Raw genomic sequence first — 19,547 nt, 5'->3', positions numbered from 1 at the left:
AGAAATCAATAAATATATTCGTATTAATTCCAATCAGCATGTAGATGTACATGTAGTTTACATAAATGCTTTTGGATATAGACATTACACAAAGGTGTCAATATTTACACACCCATAGATAAGTTGTCATAAATCACACATGTTGAAGCTGGGGTTAATTAACGACCACTTTAGGAAGTCAAATCAAGCTGTGTCTTGATTTTAGATCTAGATATCTACATAAACAGATACAGTAGCAATAAAACTATGTTAGAAATTTTTTTTGGTGACCCCGACTGGGGGGGCACGTGCCCCCTGTGCTCCCCGGTAAATCCGCCACTGTTCTGATGAGTATGGTGTTCAGTGAAGACAATTATACTTGTTTATATATTCAAAGTCAACTTGAGGGAAACCAGATAGCTCATTATAAAAGTTAAATTTGAATAGTGACAGTAATAGAGTAAAAAAAAGTACATGTGAATACTCAAAGCTACATGTGAAGCTCAACTCAAAGAAATGTCTAGTTATTGGATTTATTGATTGTTGCCTAGTCACTAGAAATTAAGCAACCAAAAATAAATTTATCAAATTAAAGATAAGAAAAAAAATGTTTTAACAGGTTCCATACAGTGTAAAGCAATTCTGACAAGCAGACAGCATATTCTTATTACTTTAATAATGTTTGCAAACATACTTGTTTTGTAAAAAAGAATCAGGGTATTGAACCATTTTTAGACAAATATTCTGAAATTAGACTTTGATCAATTTTCTCAAGATGTTTATGAAAACTTTCAATGAATAACACCCAAAGAAATATGTTATATAATTGAATGGATATTACATGGAGTGTGGCAGTTGTTTTTTTCATATTGTGTGAATGAGTTTTAAATTGAGTGGATTGTCAGTTTAAGTAAAGTTAAGTCATAACTGATTCTATATTTACTGTTAGTTTCTGTTCCACTTGACACGAAATGTTATTGCAATTTGTTCCTTGCACAACCCAAAAACTGGTATTGATGGAAATGGCCATTTTCAATATTATTCAAGAACAAAAAATGATACACTAGTATTCTTTAACTGTTTCCATTAAAATTTTGTGCCAGTATTGGATAAGCAAGTTCTCTTCAATTTTAGATTAACTAAAACATTATTGAACTCCAATCATGAAACAATGTTGTACTTTTCATCAGAAAAAAGATGAAACTGCCCAAGCATGGTAAGTGTTTATAATACAGCACCTTATTTAGTGCCAGGAAATTACATATCAAAAGAATAGTGGTTTTAAGTTTGCTTTTACAACATCTTTATGCAAAAATGTACTTAACACTTTCTCTACATATATTACATTTTAGATTGTATTGTATCGGAAAGAAGAGATTCTTGCCAGTGAATGTGAAATGTGTGTATTACATTGCTTGCTGTCTAAGATCCCAGATAATTTGCCATATGAGAAGTTAATCAGTGATGCTGGAGACTTGTTTTTACAATATCCACCCACACAGTTAGCTAATGAGGCTCTCTTGGCTTATAAAAAGAAAAAGTAAGATTTCTCTTAATAAGCACATTGCTTTTAGAATTACTTTCTATGAATTCAGAAAAAAAAATTGCTGTTTTGTACAAATTGTAAGAAGTTTGAAGCCCTAATGCCAGTATGTAAGACAAAATAAAAATAATAAAAATACTGATGTTTGACATACTATTCATGAACATCTGAAGGATGTTATTTGGTAGATTTATAATAGTTTTAGAATTTTGAAATTCAAGGGGCCAGCCAAAAAAGTAGCAATATTATACCTTCTACTTTGACAAGAAATGTAGATGTGAGTGTGCTTACAACAATATAAATTAAATTTTAAAGAGTAATTACTCCTGTACAAATAATAGATCAGCACAGATTTTTTAACACACTGTAGACATTGCTAATATATACATATTATATAAATTTCATAGCAATCCTACAAGAATTGAAGGTATGAGAGTGCTTACAATGCAATTTTCTATATAATTAATATTTCTAGCTTGCAACAAGCTAATGAAAATCTGCATCAGATATTCAGAACAAAACACAAACTCTATCTGTAAGCTTTGAACTAAATTATGAAATTGATGCTTATATGTCCAACTTTGACCAAGCTTGGTTGGATAAATAGGATGAGGAAACCCTATAGATTTTAGAGTCAAAGGTCAAGGTCACAGCAACTATTGATTAAAACTGAAATTTTGGCAAAACTTTGTCTATGGATGTTATCTTCTGAACCATATTTCCTATTTATACCAAACTTGGTAAGATAATTTCCGTTGGTGAGAATGACCTTATTGATTTTGGTGTCAATAAATCAATCAGCTATTCATAGATTAAAATTTGGTAAAAGTTTGTTTTCTGAATGTCATGTTTTGACCATATGTCAACTTTGACCAAACTTAGCTGGTGAATGCCACTTGGAAATAAGAAGGCTATTGATTTTATAGTCAGTAGGTCAAATGTCAAGGTCACTGACTTTAGTTTAGGATGAGTTTGTTTCTGGTCTATATCTTTTAAGCCATTAATCCAATTTTAACCTTGTTTTTGTGGATTGCACTTTGGGAAGAAAATTACCCTTATAGATTTTTAAGTCAAGGGTCAAGTTTTCAGCAGCAATTTTTTTTACTTATTTTTTGTTTCCAACCATTTGACATAAATTTTCAGGACACTTTACAGTTATCATTGTACTCAATTCATAATTCTGTCTTATACCACAAATTCATATAGATTGCAAATCAATGGTGCTTCTGTACTTTTTTGTCGTTGGATTGTCGTCTCATTGACCCTTACCCCACATCTCCTTTTATTGATAAGGATGTTTTTTTTAATATTCTATGCACAAAAATGTAAACATTAAGTTGTGTGCACATAATTTTGCTATTTAGAAAACAGAATTTTTTTTAATTTCAAAAACAGCACATTATACCTGTGTTAAATTTTTTTTATTCTTCTTAAATATGAAAATCTTCAAACTTTGAACCTGGAACTGTTTGTATTATCTTTGCAGTGACACAATTAAAGGAAGAAGGATACAGAAGCAGAAGGAGAATTTGAAAGCCAAGAGATATCACCTGTCAAAGCTGTTCACACAAAATGGTTCTAATGTACTAGTTAAAGTAACATTGTGGACGTTTGTAGCATTAATGACTGCTGGAATGTGGGCCATTATTAATACCTACAGAGAATTTGATTGATGTATTAGGTTGTAGGAAATATGTTTTTATTTATCAGTAAACAGCATTGTAGAGATACAAGGCTCTCTATAAATCAGAATTAGAAGGAGGCATCACTTCTCTCTTCTGAGGAAATTTGAAGAAATGAAGAAAACATGAACAGATTAAAATTGCTATAAAAATTGTTCAGAATTTTAAAAATTGAACTAAGAGACACTCTAAACTTTTGTTTGTGGTTCTGGTTATATATTTAAGTAGCATATATTTGTTACTTTCCAATTTTATAAGCTAAAATTTTTTTTCACAATTTCAAATCAAAGAACATTTTGTTGTCTCTAGAATGCTGTTATCACCTTTTCTGTTATAGAGCTTGAATATTATATATGAGTTACACATTCTGTTAGTAAAAGTTTCTATTCAAAAATCTTGTGAGCAGTACAATAGATTTCTGAAAATTTATTATTACAGGGTAGCTGGAATTTTGACATCGATGTAAATCTTAGGATTATGTACTTTTCAATACTTTCAGGAAACTTTTTTTTATTAAGTATTATTTTACTACATTTTTGTAGTAAAAGTATATATATCTGAAAACAATAGATATACACATTATGTTATCAATCTGCATTTACATAAATTTGCATAATATATCATGTGAGTTTTCCTAAAAAATTTGTTTTGTTCTCATCCTATAAAATTGTACCTGATTGATCAGTGCTCAAAACTAATTGTAAAATGTAAAGAATCAGTGGAAATTCAAAATGTTTAAACAATTCATGTGATTGAAAGTTCATGCAATCCAGAAAATCTCAACAGACCTAGGTAGTTATTATCCCTCCCCCCCCCCCGTAGGTGATGGGGGCATTAAGTGTTACCCTTGACCGTCCATCTTTCTGTCCTTCCGTCTTTCCGTCTTTCTGTCTTTTCGTCTGTCCCATTTTTGTTGCAAAACTTGAGCAGGGGCATTCATGTCCTCAGACACATTCTTCTTTTATTGAACTATCTTTATCTTTATCCATTAATTAAGAAAAAAAATATATAAACCAGTTTAATTCTGAAGCAGCAATTTGCCTTCAAAAGTAAGTCTTTTCATTTCTTAAATTCCATGGTTAAAATGGAAAAATAATAATTAACTCAGTTCAGTAAAAATGAACAATTGAAATGCTCTAGAGCTCTGTTGAAATATATGGAGTTTTGTCCTAAATGCATTTGTTGTTTTACCACTGTATTAATTCATAGTGGTGTATTGGAAGTTTTCAGCTTATTTCAAGACATTTTGCCATTGTCATTGGTTGTATATCTGCCTATCAATTTATTTTTAACATTTCATAAAATATCAGAAATTGCTTTGCCAGTCTGACCCAAAACAAAATTGTCCTAATGGCATTTAATTCAAAGAATATCTGATAAACCAACATTATTGCTATTACTCAAGATAAAACCTAGGAATAAAATTACCCCCACCAAAATAAATCAATAAAAAACCTAAAAAAATGCTGGAAAGGCTCATTTGCTACCAGACTCAAGGGAAATGATAAACTTATGATCCTCTTTAAGAATCATTATTGATAACCAGAAACGCCTAAAAATGGTCATTAGTATAAGTAATGGTAGAAAATTTCAATTTTAAAATAATAATTTAAGTATTTTTATATGCTAACTTAGGCAATTAACTGAAAAAATATACATTTAAATTTTTATGGCTTGCCTACAGGACCGTACATTGACCTTAAGTTGCTTAAATCCACTTCATTTGGTGAATAGTTGTCTCATAGGGAATCATACCACATATCTTTATTTTATTAAAAAAGGTCTAATTATCTTGAAAACTAAAACATACATATATATAGTGAAACAGTATAAAAAAAATTGATCTGCAGGACAAGATCTACAAAAAGGTAAACATTACAAAAATCGTCTGTCAACTTTGCAGGAGTAATAGGCGCTGAACATATGACTTTTGTTGTTATGTCACAGTTAGAACAGATTGTTCAATGACATCATTATCCCAACTTTTAGCTCACTAGGCCTATGTCCGTCCTTAGACAATTCATCATCTCCTCTGAAACGGATGGGCCAAATTAAACCAAATTTTGCATGAATGATGTCAGGAAGAGTGTCTATGAAAACTCCTCATCTTGTTGCAATCAGATGAAAAACATTGGCTATCTTGATACTGATTGGTCAAATTTTAAAATTTCTTCTAAAAAAGCTACAAGGCGAATCGTTTTAAACTTTATAGGATTGATGATATGAAGACCCTCTACAAAAATTCCTCATTTCGCGCTGACCAAACTTTGCAGGAATAATGTTTGGATAGGTGTCTATAAGATTTCCTCATTTCATTCTGATTAGATTCAAACATCACAGCCAGAGGCAATTCCTGATTATGATAGGTTAATTTTCAGGTTTCTTCTCCTCTGAAACTACAATGCCAAATCTTATCAAGGTTCATACGAATGATGATTGGGATACCCTCTTAGACTACAAAATTCCTCATTTTGTGCTGATTGGGTGGCATACCTGACAGCTATAGTGGCAATAAGGTTTCCATTGAAGCATATGTGAAATCACCTTTTCATCATCCTCTTTGAAACTAGATGGCCAATAATAAACAAACTTTGCGGGAATAATATTGAAAGGGTGTGTTTGAATTTGCTCATTTCATTCTGATCAGATTAAAATATGACAGCCATTGGCAATTCTGGATTCTGATTGGTCGATTTTTAAATTTTTTCTCCTCTGAAAACAGTGCCAAATCTTTTCAAACTTTATAGGAATGATGATTTTGATACCCTCTACAAAATTCCTCATTTCGTGCTGATTGGGTGGCATACCTGGTGGCTACAGTGGCACATAGGTTTCCATTGAGGCCTATGGGAAATTACATTTTCATCACCCCCTCTGAAACCAGATGGTTAATATTAACCTAACTTTGCAGGAATAATGTATGGAAGGGTATCTAAAAAATTCCTCGCCAGAAGCCATTCTAGTTTCTGATTATTCCAAATTTCTTCTCCTCTGAAACTACAATGCCATATCTTTTCCAACTTTATTGGAATGTCATGATGATCAGGAGACTTTCTACAAAAATTCCTGATTTTGTGCTGATTACCTAGGTGGCAAATTATGCTGATCTCCGGTGAGTGATTTCTTGGCGCCTCTAGTTGCATTTGTAGAATTAGTGATAGAAAAAACTGTAAATAGCAAAAACAAGCCAAATCAGATCTACAAATAATTCAACATGGTTGAAATTGTCTGTAGACTACTTATAGGAGTAAGGCAATGATTTTTTACCAATTATAGCAAAATCGAACAGCAACAGAAGGTCTACAAAATGTCATATGAATGAAATCTTTAATGGTATACTAACAAGAATTATTGCAGCTGAATAACAGTTTTAACCATTTTTTACATTTTTGCTTATTATCTTGAATTTAAAGGGGCACTAGCTGTCAAAATCATATTCACCGATTTGACTCAAATTCTCATATTTGATTTATAAAATACTAAAACACATATCCAAATTATAACATGTCTTAAATAAACAGTTAATAATGCATATACTAGATAATATATATCAGAATTTCGTGTGTATTTTAGTCTAGACACCATCTAATTAACTATCGAGATGACCCCGAAAACTACAAACGGTCACATATCAAGTTTTTAACATAAACATAGATATAAATAGAAATGGTCCTCGTGCAAATGGATTTTTCTATGTTTGTTTGATTTCGTGTTTTAGGTAAAAAATAAGTTAATTTTCGATTTTTACCTGCATAAGAATGATTGTTTTGTGGATCGAACCAGTCAATCAAATGATGTACCTTTGTTTCACTTTCCATGTTGACATTTCTTTGTATTAATAACCAAACACGCATAAATCATGTGTAATCCATCTCTAGCTAAGGGGTTAAATTGAAGTTCACATGAATCCGGATTCAATGAGGTCGAATTATTCACTTGCAAGTGAATAATTCATCATCAATGTTTCTTAGCTTATTTTGACAAAATTGAACTGTACTGGCTGCTAAAAGCGAATTATTATTTCACTATTTCACTTTCATTAACTATTGAACAAAAAAAATCGTAATTTGAATTTTGTATGTATCTCGTAGCTAGTGCCCCTTTAATTGATAGACAGATCGAAGCATAGTTCAGTTGATCAGCAAAACAAAATTTTTGCCTACACAGTTACCATTCAACACAAATATTGTTATTGTTATTGCATTGTATTAATTTTATGCCAAAAGTCAAGGTGAGTGATATAGAGCCTCTAGTTTCATGAATATACAGACGAACCATGTTAGGTTGGGTTTAGGAAACCTCTGATCAAAGGAGGTGTTCTGCATTTTTAAGTTACCAACATCAATTCTATGTTTAAATACATGTAGCAGATGAGCAATACAGAATCCTTAGAGCCTCTAGTTTTGTACTGTATATGTTTGGTGTTTTTTTATTTTGGCATTCTACATTGTTTTTTAAAAAAAGTTTTAGAATAAGAGGGTGCACAATTTTTGAAAGTACAGGAGATTTATACATATGCTGGTATTCACAAATTAACTTGTAAAAAAAAACTTAACATAAATATATTGAATATCTTTTTATAACTTATTAGCTAAGTTGTCACATACATGCTGATTTTATTACTTTGTATGTGCACCATGGAAAACACATTGCAGACTCAGGTTTTTCTTTTGATTTTCTGAAAGTACCTTTCATAACATGATCATTGCCCAAAATATTGAGTCCATTCTTTAAGTAGCATTGAAAATTACTTATTTATTGAAAGAAGTTTACATGTACATTGTATTAAGTTTGTATTTCTTTATAGAAATTCATATATCAATCTGTATACTTAATATGCAGAAAGAAAATTTGCATAAAAAAATAAGGAAATGGTGACTATATGCTGTTGGATTTTTAATGTATGTAACATTGTTTACTATTATTTGTGCAATATATATGTATATTATGTCCTGTTATTGAAGAAAATAAAAGAATTTAAAAACTTAAAAAGTATTGTTTTAAGAGCCATTTTGAAAAAGAAATTACTACAGATTTTTATAGCCCATCTTGTCAGGAAATTTTATTATTATAAGGAACTGATGTAAATGAGGATACATTCTTTAAGTTGATTGCTCTATTTTGTTCTGCATTTATAGTTTTTGAACATTTATCTATCTCAATTAAGATGATCAGTTCAGACCATTATTATCAACGTATTCCTTTGAACTTGGTCAGTGTTTATTTTAATCCTTGTACATGTCAAATAATCATTAAACAATGTCTAGTACACATCTATTCATTGCAGTGCCTTCTAACCTGTCAGAATTCTTTAAACTGCAGTTGGAGGCATTATAAGTTGCAGTTAAAAGCTAGAACAAGGTGATACAATTCAGATTTTTTAGCACCATAAAAATATGAACAACAGACCACATCAGCCACTTATTCATCTGCAAAAGCCAAACAACAATGAGCAACACATGGTCTTGATAGCCTGACTTGGTGAAGGCACAAAATCAAGAGAATATATCATCTAAATACATGTATCGGCTTTTAATGTTAAAAATATCCATCAGGTGGTGTTTTGTTGGGTACTTACATAGACCAGTAATTCAGTGGTTGTCCTTTTTTGCTGTATATCATATGGTACTTTTTTTTCGTTTATGGTCTTGTACATCAATCAGGCCAGGGGCCTTTTATAGCTTACTATGTGGTATGGGTCATGCTCATTGTTGAAGGCCCCACGGTGACCTATAGTTGTTTTAAACCTTTAAATCATTTGATCTTTGGTGGAGAGTTGTGTCATTGGCAATCATACCACATCTTATTTTTATAAAGAAAGATATCTCTAATTCATTATACTGCCTTCCAATGCTTAAAGGATTGAACAAGAGACTTCCAAGAGTCTGAATGGCCCACCTGATAATAAATATGACATTTTGATATTTATTTTTTCCTTCATTACAATCAGTTATGTTTGCTTATTTTGTAGCTCTTATTTAGTTGCATGTTTGTAGGTCTTGTATTGATGATCATTTTTACTGTTTACAGTTTATACGTATACCTATCTATTAAAGTTTTTGGGATAAAATCATCATTTAATAGCAATAAATCCTATAACTAGTGTGACAATTTGGTTATGTTGACTTACTAGTAGATCTTACTTTTGCTGATCTATTTTGCTTTTTAAAGTTTCTAAGTCCTATAGTTTTTTGACAAAATTGCAATAAATGCGGTCCATAAATTATTCAGAGGAAATATGTTATATTAGGGTTCTGTTGACAATTTCAGCCTTGATGACTGATTTTGTAGATCTTATTGAGCTGAACATGTTTGCATTTTTACTGTTTCACTCTATCTTAAATAGTTGGTGCAAAAATTGAAAAAAAGGATTAAATCATCTTTCAAAGGCAAAACTGCTCTCAGATTTCACTGAAGATTTCCATCATGTCAAATTATTTGTAGATCTAATTTGGGGAACATTTTTGCTATGAATTGTTGCTCTTTATCTACCTTTGTTTCTGCACAATATTCATTGAAATAGGAAATCAAAGTACTGAAGTACTGAACATAGGATGACCACAAGTTCTTGAGGATGGTCAAAAGCACTTGTCTCAGAAAAAAACAACATATCTCTTTACCTGAAACTGAGGTTAATGTACAGAGATATATTTTTTCTGAGACAAGTTCGTGCGTGGATGATGAATAAATGATAGGAAATTCAACTTCACCGTAATAACTATTATATTGTAGTGATACAAATCAGTATACACTGATTTGTTGTTATATATTATATTAAAATAACAGTTACATATATATATGATTTGCATCCATTTGTATATCATTCTATTCTACTATTCTAATAATAGTGCAATGCAAGTGCATGGTGGACATTTTTCTGTAAAAATTCGATTTTTCTAAGATTGGATACGAGTAGGCATTCATATTTTCCCGCAAAAATAATTACAGAGTTACCGGTCCTTGCCTTTGAGATATTCTTCCGCATGCTTTAACACAATTTTTTTCGGTACGTGTGCATTGATATTATCAATGATTTTTTACTTATATATATATATCTAACTACAAAACATTTTCATATTATTAATTTATGTTGTAAACAAAAATATTTTTATCAATATTCATTGAAGAGATGTATTTATATCAAACGATCAGGAATGTTATTTTGCACTCGTTTATGTGCGCATATTTATCATGTTTATAGATCGGTTACAAACTCAAAATTAATTTACATAATGGAAATCTAGGCGATAGCAATACATCGGAATGACCTCAAGGTCATCGCGATGTAAAAATGGTCATTCAGGGGTAATTACTCCTAAAAGGAGTTAGTTGACATTTTCTGCCATGTTTGTCTTAATTGTATATCTTATTGTGCTTAACCTCATTTCTGTTTACAATTTTTCTATGTCTATAATGATTTCTGCAAAAAATGGAAAAATAGATAAAAAACATCTTTCAAGGGCAATAACTCCTATAAGCAGTCAATTGACAATTTCAGCCAAGTTCATTCATTTGCTAATCTTATTTTGATGACCATTTACAATTCCCCTCTATCTATTCTAGTTTTTGCAAAAAATGAGATCACATTTTGTTGAACAATTTTTCAAACTAGGGTTTCATAAAAAAAAAAATGCAACAGGAGTAAAACTCATCACTGAAAGGCAATAACTCCTATAAGGGGTCATTTGACAATTTCCGCAAGGTTGACTTTTTTGTAAATCTTATTGTTTTGGTCATTTTCATTGTTTAAAATTTCTCTTTATCTGTTATACAAATTTACATTTAAGGGGTAATAACTCCAAAATCCCTTGTCTGAATTTTTTTACTATTTCGCAGGAGATAAGACTGATCAATTCTCCCCTTGTCAGATTTGCTATAACTGTATACTTTTTGAGACATAAGCCAATATATTTGAAATTTACTAAAAATAACGTTATCAGGACAATTGGGTCAATATCCCTAATGCGCCTCCAATTGAGAAACACAAAAGTTGTGTGTAAACAAAAAATCTCTGTGTAGTGATATTGGACATGTTTCTATTTTTAACAAGTGACTGAGCTTAACCATTTGTGTTGATCTGGAAAGTATAGGACCATAGAATAAATGTGTAAAAACTATGGAGTTATTATATGTATTCAAAGTATTAAATTTTCAAAGAAATTATTGTGTGAAAAAAGGGACTTTTTACCATGAAGAGCCGCATCACGAAAAGATTTTTGGGGTATGCTAATTTACGGAAAATTGAATCACACTTCGTACCCCGAAAATTTAACCACATATGTAAAAATGTCTCAGCTTCGAAACGAGCCATCATACATATCCAAGTCTGAGCTACAGAAGAAAACGTAACCATTACCGCCTATGGAGAAACAATTGCGCATATTGCCCCAATTTTATTGGGTCAATATCCCTAATGCGCCTCCAATTGAGGAACACAAAAGTTGTGTGTAAACAAAAAATCTCTGTGTAGTGATATTGGACATGTTTCTATTTTTAACAAGTGACTGAGCTTAACCATTTGTGTTGATCTGGAAAGTATAGGACCATAGAATAAATGTGTAAAAACTATGGAGTTATTATATGTATTCAAAGTATTAAATTTTCAAAGAAATTATTGTGTGAAAAAAGGGACTTTTTACCATGAAGAGCCGCATCACGAAAAGATTTTCGGGGTATGCTAATTTACGGAAAATTGAATCACACTTCGTACCCCGAAAATTTAACCTCATATGTAAAAATGTCTCAGCTTCGAAACGAGCCATAATACATATCCAAGTTTACGATATTGACTGAGCTACAGAAGAAAATGTTACCATTACCGCCTATGGAGAAACAATTGCGCATATTGCCCCAATTACTCCAAAATGGTTGTCTCATATTTTTGAAAATTCTAATGATCATTAAAACCCCATGTCGGATTTGCTCTAACTGCTTTTGTTTTGTACAATTCCAATGTTGGGGTGTCAACAATGTATTAGTTTGTGATTAGGTCAGTTTATGGGGAACCACTAGTGGTAGGTATGCATTGGCACATCTCATTTGCATGGAGATTATTCGTCTCCACCCCTTAGGCATGGTCTATTGACTTGAAATATTTTGCATAGTTTACAAGTTAAAGTTTGTGTTTAGGTTAGTTTAAGATGAACCACTAGTGTTAAGTCAATGATATTTGGTATAAGCATTTGCAAGTCTCATTTCCGTGGAGATTATATGGCTCTGCCCCCTCCTCATGGTTTATTATTGTTATATATGCATAGTTTACAAGATAAAGATTGTGTTTAGGTTAGTTTAAAGGGAACCACTTACGATTAGTCATTGGTATTTTGTTTTCAGTTTTATAAGCATTGGCATTTCTCATTTCTATGGAGGTTATTTGGCCATGCACCTTCAGTCATGGTTTATTGGCTTTGAATATATTGCATAAATTACATGTTTAAATATTGCATTTTTAATTTAACATTTGTATAATACTATAAAAATCACAAAAAAGCGAGACATATCTCAGTATCAACAGTTTATGAGATATAAGTATAAACACATTGTGCAAAATCTATATATAAGACAAGTACTATTAGACTTCATCATGATCTGTCTTGTGAAATACAATTTTTAGAAGATCCATGCTATACTTCTTAAACTCCACTGCTGGGTATGTCATGTCCCTGTGTTGGAAGCATTTCCATAAGAACACTGAGTGCTATATGTGTAATATATGTTTTATCTTCATCCTGTAAAACATGTAAAACATTAACAAAAGTGTATATACTGAAAGTTCTTGCCTGTTTTACTGCAGATGACTACCCCTTATGTTAAAGCTTTTCAGATCTTTAGATTTATCACTTACACTAACCAAGATCCATTTGAATGAGGTCAAGGTCAGATGAACCCTGTCAGACAAACATGTACAAATCCTATTCACACAATAAAGCTGACCTATTACTTTAATATTGCTTCTGAAATATGACACTAATCACAAAAGCTTTAGGACTTGATCAATGAATCGTGAAAATGAGTTCAAGGTCGGAATCATTCTATCCACCCATTATAGTTTACCTATTCAGGACCTATAATTATGAAAACTTAGCATTTACCAATGAAGCATGAAATGGAGGTACAGGTCAGGTGAACTCTGTCTGAAGGACATGTATTCCTTGCAATGAATCTATATACCAAATATAGCTGTCCTTTTACTCCTAATAACTGAAAAAAGGTAATTAAAAAAACTTTGTTTTTTTTAAGTTTTCACTGATACTTTGAAAATGAGGTCAAGGACAAAAGACATGTACCAGATGGAAACCTCAGACCAAAGGTCATGTGCACACAAAATATAGATAATCCAGGATAACAAAAGGATCCCTAATGTCTCTACAACATTGTAAAACAAAAGAATATCTTAAATTTCTGAAACAATTAACAGAGCAAAACTACAATGTATTTAGTCATCATGCAAGCTTTACAATCTCCTGCAACCAACCAACATGGCTGCCATTACTACAAATAAAACACATGAGTAACACAGATAAAAAATGTTAAATCATTACTGCCATTCCTTTTTTTCAAAAATTTTTAGTAGAATATAGAAATAATATTTCGCTATTAGCAGTCAAAATAAGCTAAAATAAACTGCTTCGCTGAGCGCAGCTGGATACGCCCGCAGAGGTCCAACCCTGAACAGTTGGGGCAAAAATGGACACAATATTCAAGCTTGATACAGGTCTGAATTTGGATTGTAATTAAATATTTGATATATTATAGGTTTCTGAATAAATGTAGTCAAAGAACTTGAAATTGGTTATATGAAAGATTTCTTGCTGTTGTGCAATACACTGTGCTGTTGCGCAATACTTAGTAAATCTGTTGTCAGACTATAAACAAATAAAATCTTATAACTCGGAAACGTAAATTCGAAAATTTTAAGAAATCCAAAGGGAGCTTACAAAAATAGATATAAACAATTTACCAAAGTTTCATAAAAAATGCTGAAAGCATTTTTGAGTTATTGTCTGAAACTGGAAAATCCCCATTTTGTAATGAATAAAACCCCATAAATCGGAAACGTATAGTCTGAAATTTATAAAAATCAAAAGGGAGCTCATGTCAATAGAAATAAACAATTCACCAAAGTTTTTTGCAAATTGGTGAAATTGTTTTTGAGTTATTGTCTGAAAACTGGAATATCCCACCTTTTTTAATGAATAAAACCCCAAAACTCGGAAACGGTAAATCCGAAATTTATAAAAAACAAAAGGGAGCTCACATCAATAGATATGAATAATTCATAAAAAGTTTCATGCAAATTGGTGAAATTTTTTTGAGTTATTGTCCGAAAACTGGAAAATCCCCCCTTTTTTAATGAATAAAACCCCAAAACTCGGAAATGGTAAATCTCAAATTTATAAAAAACAAAAGGGAGCTCACGTCAATAGATATAAACAATTCACCAAAGTTTCATGCATATTGGTTAAAGCGTTTTTGAATTAATGTCCGACATGTTGACAACGGACGGACGGACGGACGGACAGACGGACAACAGTATACAATCATAAGTCCGGTAAACGGGCGTATAAAAACATTGCTGATGTATTACATGTATTGGCTTGCAAGTCAATAATTCAACTCATTTGAATCCATATTCATGCAACTTGGAATTTGACCTTTAGTAAAGAAGGTTGTGCATGTGTTCAGCATGTTGTTCGTTCATTAAAAAGAAATGAATGAAAAGTGAAACAAGGGAGACACCAGGAATAGCGATAGTGATAATGAAAAAACGATGATATAGATGTAGGACTCTAAAGTGCGATGTGGACGCTAAAACGCAATGGTCATGCTAAAGTGCGATGGCCTATGCTAAAGTTCGATGGGGACGCTAAAACGCAATGGTCACGCTAAAGTGCGATGGTTTGATATGCTATAGTGCGATGGTTTGATACGCTAAAGTGCGATGGTCTGTGTTATTTATTTGAACACGCTAAAGTGCGTTTTTTCACAATAGTATCGATGTTAGCAATGTTAAACAGCATTATGACGAGAATGTTTGTCAAGATTAAGGGTTTTTATTACACAAGAAAAGAAAGACGAGAGAAACAAACTGATCACAATCTAGATCTTTTTTGGTCGTTGCTGGAAGAGGCTAACTTTATAATTTGTAAAATTGAAATTTAAACAAAACAGCTGGGGTGCCAAAAAAAGTCTTCTTTTTACCTTCTAATTGAATAATTCTATAAAAAAAATTACAATATGGTTTATTATTCCTGTTAAATAATGAATATACGTCAACTAGACAGATGTGTAGTATCATCATATGATTGCCAATAAGACAATTCTCTATCCAAGACTTTATGTCATTAATGTATGCAACTTTAGGTTATAGAATGACCTTTAACACAAAGCAGTGGCTTACACCGCATAGTATTCCATAAAGACCAAAGGGCCTCAAAACAACCAGTGTAAAACAGTACAAACGAGAAAAAAGCAACGTCATTTAAATACAAAACAATAAACAAACAGCAAATATGAAATATATAAACAAACGACTACCACTAAATTCCAGATAAACTAACTACTGCAATGTAACCATTACACTTTTTGGATAACTATTGTACTATTGTAAAATAAAAATAAGAAGATGTAGTATGAACTATTCAAAAGAGAAAGACTACGGCTTGATGTATAAATAAAACAATAAACGAAAAAGTAATATGACCTCAGCAACAAACGAAAACCATTGCCTGAACCACATTCCTGTTACACCATCGGACTTTAGCCTGTCATACCATCGCACTTTAGCATGTTATCTGATCGCACTTAAAAAACAAACAACCATCGCACTTTAGCTTCTGACACCATAGCACTTTAGCGTAGACCATCTGACTTTAGCGTGGCCATCGCACTTTAGAGTCCTACATAGATAAGACATATGTTTTTAATCTATAACATGAAATCAAATAGACCTAGAGATATTGTCATAATACGACGGCACATGTTATATGTACACATAGTATGTTTATTTATATATATATTTATGTTGATGTCGGGTTATAAGACCGTCGACAGTCTTCACAGGTCATCTTGATGAGTAATTAGATGGCATCTAGTCTAAAATACACACGAAATGCTGATGCATTATAACATGTCTATACATTGCATTTCTTATTATTTTCTTTTGGACTTTTTGTAATTTTAATATAAGTTTTAGTATTTCATAAGTTAAACATGAGAATTTGGGTCAAATCAGTGAACATAATTTGACAGCTAATGCCCCTTTAAACTTAGAGAAGTGACAACTTTCTCATTTGTTTTCAATTTTTCACCCATCCATACATATTTCGAGGTAAGAACCGAAATACAATTGTTTCCTTTAGCACTTTTGAAATTAAACTTTAAAAATCTCTTCTTGTAGATATTGAGCTCAGGGTTCTCACTAAGATACTTTGAAGGTGATTCCTGGGACTCAGCACTTTTTGAAATGGTGAGTCCCAGCTGATTCTGATGATCCCATAGGACAATAACTCAAATAGTTCTGATCTGACAGTCTTATTTGGCTTAGTGGACTTCCTAGAGTGACATCATTGTTTATTGTGTATTCAGATTACTTCTCTCAATCATTTTTGATTAATCATGCTGCTATGAAAATGCATCTATACAGAATTAAGGTTCTCAGGGCTCACACTACTTCAGAATCATAGGGAGAAGTGACTTCTCTTTTTGAAACTGATAGGGAGAAGTGGTGAGATTTGAAAGAGAAGTGTCCTTCGTGCGCTGCGCTACAATGTTTTGATTTTACTATAGTATAAAGGGTCATATGTAAATAATGTTCTTTTTATATTGTTCAATTCATATCTGAGTATACAATTAAATTAACAGTTCAAATTCAAAGTTGTTTAAGTTTAGGTTCTTGTGAGAAACTACCAACTAAATATCTAGCACTAAAAAGATTTTTTTTTTATGTCAAAAAGGTAAAGAAATTATAATATATATGAATTACAATTCAATTAAAAACTATCTTGTTTATCATGTTATGAAATTCAGTGTTTCTCATCAAAAGATATACAAAGTTAAGCTGGGCCATAATATATTGATATTAGTAGTTAAGCAACTTTAATCAATATTTTGAAACAATCCATATAAATTATATGGAATTATATACATTAATCAATTAGATCTAACCAAAAGTCTGTTAATGCGTGTGGAATGCGTAATTTTTCCTTTTGGGATCAATATTCTTCTGTCAGCTTTTGTTGTTATTATTGTAAAAATACGGATTTCGGTCATAGCTGGTCCGTTTCCGATCCGTAGTTAGTAAACGTTTAATGGCGGACGATGAAAATTTACAAAAATAAATGATGTGGTTACAAGAGCGCAATTATTCGTAATGCATTTTCCATAGGGTACCACTGGTGTTTTTTTTCTCGAAGACTACACAAACTAGGGAAAAACGGATTGCAGTTCCTGTTACTAGAAATGCCAGTGTTGCATTACAGCTAAAAAAATATATAGGGTCATGCGGCAGAAATTGACTTAAAATGCAGTTGAAAAAGATCGTCTATTTTTTTTGCTTAATTAAAAATGCATATTTTTAATGGCTCCGACGTGCAGAAATGGAGGATATTTTCTATACTTCGTAAAATGTGAATATGATTTTCTGCAATTTTTAAACCTAATTGGATAAGCTTTCGATTAAATGTAATTCCAATCCTGTATCATCCAATCAGAAGCCGTATAGGATTCTATTCTGAGTACCATCTTGGGGTAAAAAACTTGCCGGTAAAATGTAAACAAATAATTGCGCTTTTGTAACCTATACGGTAATGAAAAAAAATTCCGAAAATTAAGCGCCCGCGCTAAATGAAGCGCTAGCATCTATCTAGATAAAATCACGTCTTCAAAACATTATCTGATCACTCTCTGAATTTTGAGAATTAGTTTTTGCCCGCCGATCGGCCCAAAAATTTGAACTGATTTTTTCACCAAATACGGTACTGTTCAAAAAGACATGAAGATAAAGTTTATTTACTGGCCTCATTTTTCAAAGGTCATCCAGCACTGATCATATTGTCGACAAAACCGTTCTGATATGGAAAAGCTACATCAAATTTTGAAGAATGGCTTGAAATGAAACCATTTCTTGAAAAAACACGTTTTTGAAACAGACTATAGTTTTTCCAAATTTTGAAAATATGATAATATTACTACTTTGGCAAGAGAAACTATTCTTGGACTACAATATTCAATGCCAAGATTAATTTTTCTACTTTGCAATTTAACTAAATCGTTTTGTTTGCTTAGGGACCCTTTTGGTCAATTTTCACCAAATTAGCTTTTTGCTAGAACAGCAACTGAGTCACGATCATTATGGTTAAAAACCAAAATGAATCTTCAAATTCAAGATATACTCATGCTTTTTCCCATAAAAACAGTAGATATCACAAAACCGTTCTATTCCCTTCATACTTTGTCGACATTCGAGCCCACCCTAGATTTAGATATGGAAATCAACACAAATAGGAAACAGACTATAGCTTGAATTCACGTCGATGAAAAGTCCATTTGACCCCATTTCTCGCTGTTTTACATTTTTTCCGAGCAAAATGACTATTTTCAACATTCTTCAAAGCCTTATTTTAAAAAAATGTCTTTTTTCTATAGGTTACAAGAGCGCAATTATTCGTAATGCATTTTCCATAGGGTACCACTGGTGTTCCGTATTTTTTTTCTCGAAGACTACACAAACTAGGGAAAAACGGATTGCAGTTCCTGTTACTAGAAATGCCAGTGTTGCATTACAGCTAAAAAAATATATAGGGTCATGCGGCAGAAATTGACTTAAAATGCAGTTACTTACTGTTTGAAATGGATAAAACGGGAAAAAGCTGACAAAAAATCTTTGGACTCTTTTTTTAAATCAGTAATGAACATAGTTGATATACGTATTCAACATTTTAAAGAACATTTTACTCTTAACAATAACCACAATAAACCTATTTCTCGTATCAAACATAAACTAAAAGAACTAGCCAAGGAATTTGTTTTTGTCCCGGCCGATAAAGCTGCTAATAATATTATTATTGTTTGACGTAAATTTTACATTGAGGTTCTGAAAAAAGAAATCACCAATTCACCAACATTCCAACTGACTCCATTTTCAGAAAACGACATCTGTAACAAACATAAACTTTTAGCTACCGCTTTACAAGCAGAACCAAATACAATGAAAGTCCCAACTATGTATTGGCTTCCGAAGCTACACAAAACACCTTACAAATATAGATTCATTTCGTCTTCAAGCCATTGTTCCACTACTAAATTGTCTATTCTTCTTACCAGTACACTTGGTACAATCAAAA

The 19,547-nt window shown here is 31.8% G+C and overlaps 3 protein-coding genes and 1 long non-coding RNA gene across 7 annotated transcripts in view; 2 read left to right on the top strand and 2 right to left on the bottom strand.

The window, feature by feature from the left end:
• LOC127701328 (TBC1 domain family member 20-like) overlaps positions 1-8,196 on the top strand; it is a 31,521-nt gene extending 23,325 nt beyond the window's left edge. The window contains exons 8-9 of the mRNA XM_052205218.1: positions 1,332-1,519; positions 3,009-8,196. Of these exons, the coding sequence (XP_052061178.1) occupies positions 1,332-1,519; positions 3,009-3,195 (375 nt within the window). The 3' untranslated portion in view covers positions 3,196-8,196. The remainder of the gene's footprint in view (positions 1-1,331; positions 1,520-3,008) is intronic.
• Positions 1-19,547, bottom strand: part of LOC127701394 (uncharacterized) — a 203,940-nt gene that overhangs the window by 18,222 nt on the left and 166,171 nt on the right. The gene's annotated exons all lie outside the window — the stretch shown is intronic.
• LOC127701268 (nuclear factor of activated T-cells 5-like) overlaps positions 1-19,547 on the top strand; it is a 347,248-nt gene that overhangs the window by 281,586 nt on the left and 46,115 nt on the right. The gene's annotated exons all lie outside the window — the stretch shown is intronic.
• LOC127701303 (F-box only protein 15-like) overlaps positions 12,637-19,547 on the bottom strand; it is a 35,549-nt gene continuing 28,638 nt past the window's right edge. For both annotated transcript variants that reach the window (XM_052205186.1, XM_052205187.1), the window contains exon 16: positions 12,637-12,932. In XM_052205186.1, coding sequence (XP_052061146.1) covers positions 12,837-12,932 — 96 coding nt within the window. In that variant the 3' untranslated portion in view covers positions 12,637-12,836. The remainder of the gene's footprint in view (positions 12,933-19,547) is intronic.

The sequence above is a fragment of the Mytilus californianus genome, unplaced genomic scaffold (genome assembly GCF_021869535.1).
Source record: "Mytilus californianus isolate M0D057914Y unplaced genomic scaffold, xbMytCali1.0.p SCAF_5, whole genome shotgun sequence".
NCBI lineage: Eukaryota > Metazoa > Mollusca > Bivalvia > Mytilida > Mytilidae > Mytilus > Mytilus californianus.
This window is presented reverse-complemented; position numbering and strand designations above follow the sequence as displayed.